At 26.6% G+C, this 14,181-nt stretch overlaps 1 protein-coding gene and 1 non-coding gene across 2 annotated transcripts; both read right to left on the bottom strand.

The window, feature by feature from the left end:
* Positions 1-4,985: 4,985 nt before the first annotated feature.
* On the bottom strand, positions 4,986-7,034 carry LOC149056309 (uncharacterized). Its single transcript, XM_089227393.1, has 4 exons — positions 6,718-7,034; positions 5,772-5,840; positions 5,487-5,646; positions 4,986-5,365 (listed from the first exon to the last, which is right to left on the bottom strand). Exons 1-4 carry the CDS (start codon positions 6,949-6,951, stop codon positions 5,298-5,300), a joined length of 531 nt encoding a protein of 176 aa, XP_089083519.1. The 5' UTR covers positions 6,952-7,034; the 3' UTR covers positions 4,986-5,297.
* Positions 7,035-13,217: 6,183 nt separating this feature from the next.
* TRNAQ-CUG (transfer RNA glutamine (anticodon CUG)) lies at positions 13,218-13,289 on the bottom strand. Its single transcript has one exon. It is a non-coding gene; the product is annotated as a tRNA-Gln (tRNA).
* Positions 13,290-14,181: the final 892 nt, after the last annotated feature.

Here is a 14,181-nt window from a genome sequence, read left to right as displayed (position 1 = left end):
ATGTACAGTACCTATACACTTATATTTTACGACACTACATGGTCGATTGGTCAAATAATTAGACATGGAATATAGTTCAGGAGATAAATGTGCATATCCCAAATTTAATATATATACACCATTGTTTTCGGTTATAAATATTTTTTAGAAATCGCACACCATAGTGTATAGATAAAAAGAGGTTTTATCATCAAATATTTAAAAAAAATTCTATAGTTTAACATATTGTACAAAGAAAAATATTATCTACTTTTTTACCAAAGGATTTTATTATATCTAAACGACTAAACAAAATATTTATCTAACGACCGATATTTTTGTTTTCAACTACTTTTAAATGATCAACTATAAATTAGTACTTTCAAATTTAATTTGATCACAAAAATATCTGGCCAAAACAACAATATTGTTTTATATAATGAAAAAGAGCGAAAATCCTTAATTTACAATTTTGTCTGAATAATAACTATGTGAAACTTTAGTGAAAATAATTTGAGATTCGATAAGTCCCCAATATCAATTCGATAAGATTACGTTTATGATCATTAGTCCAACTGTCTTCGTACATAGGTTAAATTTGTAATTTTAGCGTTCGACAGTGTTCTTATATTAATGGGTTTTTTTAGGTTATACAACAAAATATCTTCTGTCAAAATATCTTCTGTCAAAATATCTCAATCAATTTATCTCTAATGAAAAATGTCTCCGATAAAATCATCTTCGTAAAAAATATAACGATTAGACATTAGTACTAATGATTGCACTTTGTAGTTCCGTCTAACATGGTCCAGTGGTCCACTTATAACCAATACAGATAAGATAGCTAAGACTGTATGACACAGTATTACAGTCATTACAAACTACAGTGACAATCATAACTGTTTATGTTACTCAAATGTGTTAATGTATCACGTTAAAATGCCTTTAAAATTTGTAAAGAGCCAAAAAGGTAAACAAATTTTAATAAACAACGGGTATAGGTATGCATTTATATTATAGAAAAGGAAGGTAGCGATAAATTTACCTGGCGTTGTGACGATTATCAAAAATATAAATGCAGTTCATCCTTTACATCAACAATGGATGAAACCGGTATGTAAATTACTTATATTTTTTTTAACAATATTTGTATTTTAAATTAAAGGGACAATTATTAAAGGTTCGGTTCATACACATGCGCCAGATATTTCAAATTTCCAGGCAAAAATAGTTATAGAACAATTGAAAGAAAACGCTATAACCGCGGAATTATCATAAAAAAACATGATTAGTAGAATAAAGTGTAGTTAACCAGTTACCAAGTATATAACTTCGATCTAAGGAGTAAGAGCAAAAAATGAAAAACCACCTGAAAACCGATCAACTATTCACGAGTCGGTCTTACCTGATGAGTAGGGTTAGGATATTTATGACTTTTGCATATTTTTTCTTTTAGTCGTGCACATTCAGGGACGGATTGGCCCACAGGGAAATTGGAAAATTCCCGGTGGGCCGCTGTCTACATTTATAATTCAATATTATTAACTATAATCTTGTAATATAATTATCTCGTCAGGAGATTCAAAAATAAAAATGAACTCTTCTTTTAGTGCCGGTTCTTTTGGTTATAGTAGTAATAAATAAAAATAAGTATTAACTTATACGACTATATATGCGTATATAGCACCAGTCCCTAAAATATTCAAATTTTCGTACTACACACATAGTTTCAAATCAGTTAAATCTAAATTATACATAGTACCTATCAAAATAATAATATGTATTTACAACAAATAATTTTATTTAAATAAAGTAAAACCTCTATTTAACAAATTTAAAGGTTCTTTAAAAAAAATTGTAAAATATAAATTTTGTTGAAAAACAATTGTTTTTTTATATAAAACTCATTTTAAGGCTTCTAACACATTTTTACAATAGCAGGTGAAAAATAAATATATTGGCACAATTTTTATTTACGAGCATTCAAAGTTTGAATTTTGACAACATAAGTAAAAATCACGAAAATTCACAAATTATTTTTAACTAGAAATTCATAAAAATTGTTCTTTTTAAATCTAAGATTTGAAAATTTTTTAATAATCTATAATATATCCTAGACAGATAAACTGTCTTCGCTCAGAATCGTTTTTCGTATACAATGATATAATATCATTGGGTTCAAATTTAATTCCATCCATTACCCATTTGTAACCTACTGTACAGCAGAGCGACATCCATGATACTTACCCGCTTTTTTAAATATGAAATTATTTTTGTTAGGTCATTGTATACGAAAAACGATTTTGAGCGAAGACGGTTTATCTGTCTAGAATATATTATAGATTAAATTAAAATTTTCAAATCTTAGATTTAAAAAGAAAAATTTTTATGAATTTCTAGTTTAAAATAATTTGCGCGAATTTTCGTGATTTTCGTGATTTTTACACATATTGTCAAAATTCAAACTTTGAATGCTTTTAAAAAAAATTGTGACTATTATTATTTTTTAACTGCTATTGTAACGATATGTTAAGAGCCTTGTATTAAATTTTCAAGCTTTTCTGCCTAACAAATAATTTTTTATCGATATTAATTTAAAAAATCTAATAATGATCGAAAATTTCAAATGCCTATGAATAGTTCAACTTAAGTCGAACATTTTTGAAAATTGTATGGTGGATAGAATATACTTATATAAACATTCGGTGAAAATTGCATGTATCTATGGTGATTTGTTTTAAAGTTACATCAAAAACCAAAATCGATTTTGTCGAAAAATGAGTGTGCGTAAAATTTCCCGTTTTCCCCTTAATTTTTAGTTTGTTTTTCTCGATTATTTAGAAAAGTATAAAGAATTTTTTACTTTTGACCCCCCGAAGTACCAACTAGATTCACTTTCTGATCGAACGAGGTACTGAAGTCAAAAATCGAAGCACTTTTACTGCCCCAAAACGTGATGATAGAAAAAAAAACAATAAAATAAAAAAAACACATATCATGGTAAAATCAATACATTTATCACTCCGTTCAGAATCTAATACGTCGAAAGAAAGCAGTGAATACAACATAATATCTAAATTGAAATAGGCTGACAACTAATCAAACTCATACCTCGCGTTTTATACTAAAATTTAAAAAAAAACTACGTTTTTTGAAAAGTAATTTTTATTATGTTGAAAAAATACTATACATAACTCCCAATTAACCAATATTTCTTCATAGACAATATTATTAATTTTTTCACTAGGGGCATATACCTATGTATAAGTTTTTTTCTGGGAGCAGGCAACATAAAATTTCCATGAGTGAAGAAGGAATCGCTGATGTCATTACCTGCAACTTCCATTGTCTGTCCTTGTGCCTTATTAATTGACAGAGTAAAAAAAAAGTTTAATAGGAAATCGGACACGTTTAAATTCAAAGGGATACTCGTTTGTTATCATTGGTGTTCGTATTCATGAGATATATACAATTTGACTACTCGCTGAGCTGATAAATGATTTTATTAGGTATCACACGGTACCGGTCCAAAAACTGTTTAAGAAATATAATAGCATAAAATACCGTTTGGTCGGTTTATTGTGAAATTTATTAGGATTCATAAATGGCATTATTATCAAAATAAATAAATAAAGCGTTAAATTTTCCGCATCCTCGGGGAATGGCGTTTGATTTGTGGCGTATTTTTTCCACCCAATAATATTCTTTCCACATCGATTGTCGGAAGACGAAGTTATGCTATCAGACCGACCGATCATATCTATAACATAATATTATTGTCATCTCAGATTTGTTTGATTTTCTTTCCGCTTGTGTACTCAAAAAATACTATGGTATAAAAATACTATATTATTACTATTATTATTATTATTATCAATAAATTATTTCTATATAAACGAACAAGATCAAGTCTTTTTTCAAATGTTGGCTCTTTTGCATATACCTTGAAAAAATTATCCAAATGACAAATAAAAATTCACCATTATCCAAAAATAAAATTTTCACCCAACAATAAAATTTTTCCGCGTGTCCAAAATTTGCTGCTTTACATTTATCATACTTTTCAGTTCCCTAAAACTCACCTGATGCGTACTATCAGATTTCATCCATAGTTATACCTTGGCGAAGTATTAAAAGCAACCACTCCGCTAATAAACTACTTTGTTATAAAACAATAATTATTACTTATTGAACATAATTTTGATAAACAAATTCTTTTTATCTTATTGTGAATCAAACAAGTACATACAATTAGTTCAATAAACATTAGAACAAAAAGTGCAATAATATTAAGTAATGGTATTTATTAATCACAATTTATTTCGAATATATTATATTTTACAAACAGGTACATCGAATGTCCACACATCGATAGTTTCATCACGTATCTCATACCGATCTCATTCCCATAAATAAACAATTTCAGACCGTTCGATTTCCCATACGCGAACGAGACGGTCATTTTTAGAATGATAGTTTTCTTGCATAATTATATATTGGCACAAACATCAGTTCATGGTGGTCATTACAATCCTCGATTTTAGAAAGTGTAAAACTTGAATAACAATGGGCACTTTTTTTAAATGAAATTATAGACTATTAAACTGCATATACAGGGTGATTCATGAGGCGTAAAACATTCATTATTTATAAAAACTATTTACTTTTTTCAATTTTTTTTTTTTCAAAATTTTATTAACATGCTGCTCTAAAACTATATAAATTTTCAATAGTTTTTACCCTTATATTTATTAGGTAAACCACTATCAACTTTTGATTTTTAAATGGCAACCTATATTAACAATATCATAAATTAATAAGGCTAGGTTAGAATGAATTATTATTATGAAATTCACGCTTAAATTCATTAAAAAAATAGCCTTATTAATTTATGATATTGTTAATATAGGTTGCCATTTAAAAATCAAAAGTTGATAGTGGTTTACTTAATAAATATAAGGGTAAAAACTATTGAAAATTTATATAGTTTTAGAACAGCATGTTAATAAAATTTTGAAAAAAAAAAAATTCGAAAATAGTAAATATTTTTATTAATAGTGAGTGTTTTACGCCTCACAAATCATCCTGTATAACATGTACAATTAAATTTATTTAGGTAAGATATTATACTGAGGTGTATGACATTAATTAATGTAACTACTTTTATTTTTTTGTTAATTGTAATTAACAATAAAATAAAAGCAGGTACATGAATTAAATATCATACGCCAGAGTAGATACTTAACCTAATTAAATTTGAATTGTACACGTATAAATATACCGATTAATAGTCTATAATATTTTCATTAAACATCATCTTATTCATCAAAATAATAATTGAGAATTAAAATGGCAATCTTCTTTTTGGCCGCTTTTTTTGATGGTGCTGCAAAATTAAAAATTAAAGGCAATGTTAACTAATTATTATAGAACAATTTTAAATATCAATACTAAAATTCGTCCAACCAATATTTGTTGGTGGTAATCATACAATACAAAATTATTACCGTATGCACAAAAAGAATGTCCATCTATCTCACATTCAACCTTGTACTGTGGAGGATAATCTTTGTCCTCTAGAGTTGTAATAATGTTGAGACAGGGGGATAACTCATTTAAAAGAAGCAGCGGATGGTTCTTTCTCTTATCATCAATGATCTTCATCTTCTAAAATAAAAGAGCTCAAATTATAATTTTTACTTATATATTATATTACTAACAACAAACAGGCAATTAATATTACGAATTAACATTCATATTCTTAATCTTATATAAAATCTATTCTTATTTACCTTCGGTATCGACTTTATTGGTCTGTTGCTCGGTATCCTCGTAATTGATTTCATATCGTCTGGAATGTTCTAAAACAGATTACATACCATTTATGATTAATGATATGTGCAATAAATTTGATAATTTACACAAGTTTTTTTTTAAATCCTATCTCTTATTCATTTTATGTGGTTTTGATTGCAGTATACTTTTATATATATATATATAGAAAGATAACGGTTAAAATATACTTAGTAATATGTATATATACAACGATATTCAATTTAGTTAAACATAATGTAATTTAATTCATTTATCGAGAACAGTATGGACAATTCAAATATTCGATTGAAAGATATTTATGTGTATCGATATTTATATTTAATCTATGTATATTCTGACCATAAATCTAATATATTTTTGTACCAAATTGTTTTCATAGCAATTAATTAAGCCATTTAGAAATACAAATAGGACAAGCAGACAGAAAACCATTTATATATATATATAGGTTTATAAAATTAGCTTTAGAAGTCATCGTCCACAGGTGGTGAGCTGTACAGTGAACGAAACAATCCTGTATGTTTGCATGAGTAATGTTACAGGATAAACAAAATATTATAAGTACCAAACTTATTTATAAGATATTCAAAATTATTATGTTTATTTATTAATTTGGCTTAAATGTTATACACAGAAATAATCTAACATTTTTATAAAAATAATAAACTATTATTATTTTATTACAAAACATTGTTTCTCTGCCATAACAGCCATTTAGAAATTACCGTATCTACATTAAATTAATTATTTGAATATAAGAATAATACAACTATACCAACATTAAATCATGTAATGTCCTCGTCCCCCAAGATAATTATTAAGAATTTAAATTTTTAGATACTATTCAATAAGTACCTACTATTGAGTATAAACTTTCTATTATAATCTAAAATCAATTGTTACCACGAATGTTGGAGATGGAGACACTGGTCTAGTAATCTCTTCCACTATGGTCGATTCTGATTGCATAACTATTTCCACGTCGGTTGGCTTGATCGGTTGATCGATTTGAATGATTGAGTTTGTTAAATCACCATCTTTTAACAATTTCTTCTGCTTGGTTATATAATTATACAAAAATCCTAATGCACTAATAGCGCCAAATGCAAGACTTGCACAGATAATTCTTCTTGACATTTTTTTTAATGCTATTTTCAAAGTAAACGGATGTATTGAAATGAACAATAATATTAACGTTTAAATTGAATCAAATAATAGCTCATTCGTTGTTATGTATTTTAGTATTTATTATAATAATATATTTTGTCTCCAATCAGCGTTGCCCGGACAAAAATTGTTTTTTGTTTAAATGCATAAGCATTTATTATAAATACTATACAGTATATTTTATTATCAATGATATAATTTTTATTATTAATCCTAAGTCCGGGAACAATAACTATTTGTTTCTGAAATTAGCGAATAAAATACAATGATTTATCTTTCTCCTATTACTATTATATTACGATAATCTGTATGCTGTAACCAAAAGCAACTATTTATTTTCATCTTAAATCTCAAAAAAAACATTTCTCAAATGTTCAATAAAAAAAAAAGCGGGTTAGTCGTAGATGTCGCTCTGCTGTACTGTAGGTTACTGTAATGTATGGGATTAAATTTGAATGCAATGATAGGTATCATTGTATACGAAAAACGATTCTGAACGGAGATGATTTGTCAGTCTAGGATATATTATATTTAAATATTGTCATATATTCTATTTTGAAACAAATATTTTATTTTTCAATTAGGACGCATTTTGCATATGGCATGGTTAATCAATTAGTGTAGTTATCATGTAGTTATCATAATTCATAATACCTTATATTATCATAGATATACGAATACCTGGTTTGAGGATAAATCGTTATCATTACGCGATTTCATAAAAATTTAAAACTCAAACGCTCAAAACATTTTTCCTATAATGACGCTTCAAATTTTCTCTATTGCTATTTGAAGCAACACTTATGGAAAACTTGGTATTAAATTTTATAACCTTAGATATAAATACAAACAATATTATGAATTTTGAACTACAAAATAATTTGCAAATATTCATGGTTTTGACGAATTTTTGTCAATATTTGAAATTCAAATGCTAATAAAAATTTAATTTGAATTTCCGGTGGAAATTTTTTTGTGATAAAGATTGACAAATTTGTAAGGAATCTTGTATTAAATTTTCAAAGCTTAGTTTAAAAAAGAAAATTTTTTATGAATTTCTAGCTTATAATAATTTGCGAATTTTCGTAATTTTTACGTATTTAGACAAAATTTTAACTTTAAATGCTTATAAAAAAAAAATGTGACTATACATTTCTTGATTTTTCAACTGCTATTGCAGAACTATTTTATGAGCCTTGTATTAAATTCTCAAATCTTAGAATTAAAAAGAAAAACTTTTATGAATTTCGATCTAAGATAATTTGAACATTGCCGTAATTTTTATGTATTTAGTCAAAATTTGAACTGTAAATGCTAATAAAAAATATGTGTGACTATATATATCTTTTATTTTTCAAATGCTATTGTAAAAATATTTTAGGAGCCTTGTATAAAATTTTCAAATCTTAGATATAAAAGGAAAAGTTTTTATGAATTTCTAGGATAAAATAATTTACAAATTTTTGTGATTTTAACGTATGTTGTCAAAATTAAAATTTGAATACATGTAAAAAAATAATTGTGACTATACATTTATTTTATTTTTCAAATGCTATTGTAAAAATATATTATGAGCCTTGTATTAAATTCTCAAATCTTAGAATTAAAAAGAAAAACTTTTATGAATTTCGATCTAAGATAATTTGAAAATTGCCGTAATTTTTACGTATTAAGTCAATATTTGAACTTCAAATCCTAATAAAAAAAAATCGTGCCTATGTATTTTTATAATTTTTTAATCACTATAAGAATAACTTATGAGGAACTTTGTATTAAATTTTCAAGTATTTAGATAGGACCAAAAAATTTTTATCGACACTTCAAAAAAAAATTTTTAGACAAATTGAAAATTTCAGTCGTCTATAAATATCTCAAAAAAAGTCAAAATATTTTGAAAATTAAATCATGTAAAGAAAATGCCAATCTCAATAACTGATAAAATTTTCAAGTATCTACGAATTATACTTTTTGAATAATAACAAATGTTTAAAATCGTTTGAGGATAAATCGTTATCGTTACGCTATTTCGTATAAAAATTTAAAATTCAAACGCACTTAAAATTTTTCCTATAATGATGCTTCGAGTTTTCTCTATAGCTACTTGAAGGAAAACTTAGTGTTGTATTTTTAATCCTTAGTTATAAACACAAAACATTTTATGATTTTTCAACTTCAAAATTACTTGCAAATTTTCGCGTTTTCGACAGATTTCGTAAAAATTTGAACTATATACGCTTATAAAAAAAATTGCGACTAATGATTTTTAATTTTTTTTTAGCTACAATAAGAACAACTCATAAGAAACCTTGTATTAAATTTTCAACTTTTTTTGGTCATCCAACATTTTTTTACTGACACTTCAAAAAAAAAAAAATTCTCAGAAAAATTGAAAATGTCAGTGGTCTATAAATAACTCAAAAAAAGTCGAAAAATTTTGAAAATTAAACTGTATATAGATAACACTAACATAAACATTAGTGAAAATTTCAAGTATTTACAGATTAGTTTTTGAATTATAACCATATAAAAAAAAATCGATTTGGTCGAAAACTGGTTTTGCGTAAAAATTCCCGTTTTTCTGTCATTTTTTTTTGTTTTTCTCGATTTTTTTGAAAAATGTTGGAAATTATGTACTTTTAACCTCTATAATGCACCAAGGATCTTCACTTTTTTTCGTGTGTGTATGGCAAACAATAATATATTAATAAATTGTAATAACAGATGGTGATTTAAATGATCCATTTCACAAAATACGTTAAAATGCAAATTTTTCTTTTTAAATCTAAGATTTGAAAATTTTTAATATTCTATAATATATCCTATACAGATAAACTGTCTTCGCTCAGAATCGTTTTTTGTATACAATGATATAATATCATTGGATTCAAATTTAATTCCATCCATTACAGTAACCCACTTGTAACCTACTGTACAGCAGAGCGACATCCACGACTTACCCGCTTTTTTAAATATGAAATTATTTTTGTTAGGTCATTGTATACGAAAAACGATTCTCAAGTTGATTTTGTATTGTAATAACTAAAATGCTATGTTATAGTTTTTCGTTTATGTAAGAATTAAATTATATTAATTATTATTAATAGGTTATACTTTTTTGTCATTATGTATTATAAGATAATGTTAAAGGACCCCCCCCTCCCACCAGAAAAAATTCCAAAAACCGCCACTGCGTTCAGTAATTTTATTGGGCCGTTAAAATATAGGATACCAGCTCATTAAACTAATGGGCCGATTTCGGGTCTTTAAATTTTAATGATTCGATAATTCTTCAGTTATCACGTATAGTCACTGTGCCCTGTAGTTAGTAGATGGCACTCGCTATCATTTTACCTTTATATTATACCTTAAAAAATAAAAAGTCAAGTTTCGATACAAGTTTGTCAATTTCCGATGATGAATTTGTTCTGGATATTTTATATTTTTTACCTAGACCAAGGTTATTTAGAGATCGATCGAATCCTTTGGAGGAATTTGACGTCATTGATTTCAAGTGTCGCTTTAGGCAAGTTATTTTAAACACGTATTAAGTATAGGTACTTACTACCTGTACCTATATATAATATAACGTATGAATATATATATATATAAATAGTACTTAAATTGTACCTACTACCTATACAAATTAACAGCTGTTGACATGATCTCCAAAGATGTTATCACTTTTTCTGTGATGAGCTTAAAATTCTACACAAACTTTGATATCATGTTTAATACCAATATATTTTTATTGTACGGTTTGTGCAACCCAAACGCCCCTGTAAAAATATTTAACGGTTCTATAAAATTATTCATTAAATAAATTTAAAGTTCGGTTTCATGCAACCCGACATAAAAATTTTAGTAAGTTTATAATATAATGGTAAATACAAATAGGCCTCTGCAGTGTACCGTATTTTTAATTTCCCCGGCCGAATTTTGATCCCAATCCGTCCTTGTGCACATTGCAGACCAAGTTATAAATTCGTTTTGTGCGACATAGAATCAGATACATTCAATTTTATTTTGCATATTTTTGCATATTTAGGGATTTTTAAGAATAAATGCATATTTCGCCAAAAATAACTTAAATACAATATACAATATTGTATACCTCAATAAAAACCCATAGGTAGGCACAGCCGGTTTCACATTTAACGAAAATGAGAAAATATGAAACCCGTTGTTTATAATTAACAATTGTGGCGAGAACTGCAGGCTATAACTACAATACAGGAAAAATCCATCGATGATCCAATTTTTTCTATTCAAATTCGTTTACTACCAGCACTTGCTTGTTTGTTCCAATAAATTACGTTGAAAAAGAATTTGTGAATACCTACTGAACAGTGAACACTACAAGGAACATGAGTATTTTTTTCAACCAATAGTAGTCAGTTTTGAAGAAAAATGGATAGGCAGACCATCTCAAAGACAGGGAAGAAGAGATTCAATATTTTCAATTCAGATGTGGAATTGTTACTAAGCAACAAAACACGGATTACCAAAAACAAATAATTCTATTGAAGGTAATCAGAAATTAGTTAATAACTTGCAATTATACATATTATACATATTTTATACTTAATCGTTTAGGCTGAATAGAGGCTTCAATCGTCTATTAGGATCATGTAATCCAACAATTTAGAAGTTCATAAAAGCTCTTAAAAATCAACACTCAACAGACGTTAATGAATATACAGTTATTACATAAAATTACTATATATTATGGCATACGTACGTCAAATAAAAAAATAATATGTAATGTTTCTGCGGAAAAACAAAAAAATATAGTTAATGGTTATTTTAATATTTCGACACTTCAATGTTTGAAAGGTATCAAGTATTATTTTTCATTGCAAGCAAATATGAAAATATTTTATTTTAATTATAATTTATATGATACACATTTATGTTATGTTATTTTATTTAAATTGTATTTGAAACACATATAAATTTATTAATTCAATATTCAATAAGTATTTTAACTATGAACCTATTTTATTTTAATTATAGGTATTTTAACATTATATATTTATAACTTTTAATAAAAATACCACCAACATATTTTTCCTTTTCAGATACAGTACCAGTGGCGGATTTAGGGGGGATGCTTGGGAGCTGAAGCACCCACTGTTCCGCGTCTTTAAGTATACACTTACAGTTCTAAACAGGTTCTATCTAGTGCAATGGAAAATGTCAAAAATATACTTAATGTGTTTGAAGACATTCGTAAAAATCCTGATACAACATTCATCACTTTATTTGAAAGTGCAGCTCAAAAATTACAAACATTTGATGAAGAATTAAAAGTTCCTCTACTTAGTGGTCATCAAACAAAAAAGAATAACATTAGTGCCAAATGCCAATATCAACCATAGTCCAAAATCCTATAGAGTGGTTGTGGTTTAAAATAACAATTTTTATACCATATTATCCAAGAGTTAAAATCAAGGTTTAGTGATAAATTTGTTAAAGTTATTCCACTCGAAGGTCTCATTCCAATTCACAAAGATTCATATAGCACCGAAGCTAGGTATATTAAATGCTGCAATGGTCTATGACCAAGATTTACTTTCAAGTTTAGATTTAGTATTAAAAGCAGAAATAAATCTTTGGAAAACTAAATGGAATAAAATAAAAACAAATATTCCCTCATACTACTGTTACATCAGTCCTATACTTTAATTTGTTTATAATTTTTATATTGCTTAATTATGTTTAAGTATTAAATTATTAATTTTTTTCCCTCCAAATTGTACTTGATAAGTACGTTAAGACTATTATTGTATACAAAATAGCACCCACTATAAAAAAATTCTAGATCCGCCATTGTACAGTACAATTTAAAAATGAACCTACCACTGCTCATACTTTATAATATACAGCCTTGCCTGACTGCCTGTTATTGTTCCTTCTAAACAGCTGCATACGAACTGAGTCTCATTAAAATCTTTTAAGACGAATTTAGTACCTTTGAATTTATAAAGTCTGGAATTTTTTTAAGCACATTTTATTTTGCATAATATACAACACAACATTCAGTTGTCTTATCTGGTTTTTTCTTATTAAATATACAATATTTAATACAAATATCTCATGCACTTAAAAACATTATGATATATTTACAGATTTTTTAATCACAACAAATAATCATAATATTTAATGGAAATACACTTTCCAATGTAAAAATTCAAGCTGATGAAATAGATTTTGAAAAAAAATGCAAAATGTACACCAGGTTCCACCGAGATTTGAACTCGGATCGCTGGATTCAGAGTCCAGAGTGCTAACCATTACACCATGGAACCGTCATGAAGGCCATTCTATTAATTTAATTTTATAAGCAAACGGAGAACAGACAATGGTATTAACATTAAGTGTAATTATTTTATTGTTTATTTAAATACGGCGAAGGTTCTAAGAGTAGTGGAATTGCATAATTTAGTCCATACAATATTGTTTTCAATATATTATTATTTCTAAAAAAATTTAATCATAGGAATACCGAATAATAATATTATGTAATAATATTATATAGGTAGCCATATTATAGCCATATAGGTATAATTTAGAAAAAAAGCATAAGAAAATAAAATAAAATTAAGCCACTAATAATGTAAAAAATAAGCGGGTAAGTATAGTGGATGTCGCTCTGCTGTACAGTGGGTTTCTGTAATGGATGGAATTAAATTTGAATCCAATAATATTATATCATTTTATACGAAAAACGATTCTGAGCGGAGAGGATTTATCTGTCTAGGATATACGAGTACTAGTGATTATAAAAAATGTTCAAATCTTAGATTTAAAAAGTCACTCAAATGTTTTGAAAATTTTACCATGTCTAGGTAAGGATAATATAAGTAAATAACCCAAATTTCAAGTTTTCACAAATGTTTTAAACCGAATTACAAAAAAAAATTCCCAAAACTAAAATGTCTATAAATAGCTAAAAAATGGCTAAATTTGTTCGAACTTTAAACTGTAAGGAACAAAATCTAGAATACAACACAAAAGATCTCTTGTCATTATTCATTAGAAGCAATATTTCTGGTAGAAAATGTCGTCCGTAATTATTTTAGAAAGAGAAAAAGTGTTTGCAGAATAAAAAAGAAATAAAAATCATTCTAAAACCAATACAATCTAAAATTGTTAACATATATATATTTGTAAAAAAATTTCTAAAGCTAATGGCTTATA

This window comes from Diuraphis noxia, unplaced genomic scaffold (assembly GCF_037042655.1).
Source record: "Diuraphis noxia isolate RWA-SAM2 unplaced genomic scaffold, SU_Dnox_SAM2 contig0004, whole genome shotgun sequence".
Taxonomy (NCBI): domain Eukaryota; kingdom Metazoa; phylum Arthropoda; class Insecta; order Hemiptera; family Aphididae; genus Diuraphis; species Diuraphis noxia.
The sequence above is the reverse complement of the archived record's forward strand: the minus strand, read 5'-3'. Positions and strand labels throughout refer to the sequence as shown.

Excerpts from the sequence above, each read along its gene's own strand:
- LOC149056309 (XM_089227393.1), bottom strand. The coding sequence starts at position 6,951 with ATGTCAAGAAGAATTATCTGTGCAAGTCTTGCATTTGGCGCTATTAGT. Across the intron at positions 5,841-6,717 it reads CTCCATCTCCAACATTCGTG|AACATTCCAGACGATATGAA; the intron begins GTAACAATTGAT and ends AATCTGTTTTAG. Across the intron at positions 5,366-5,486 it reads ACATTCTTTTTGTGCATACG|CACCATCAAAAAAAGCGGCC; the intron begins GTAATAATTTTG and ends TTAATTTTGCAG.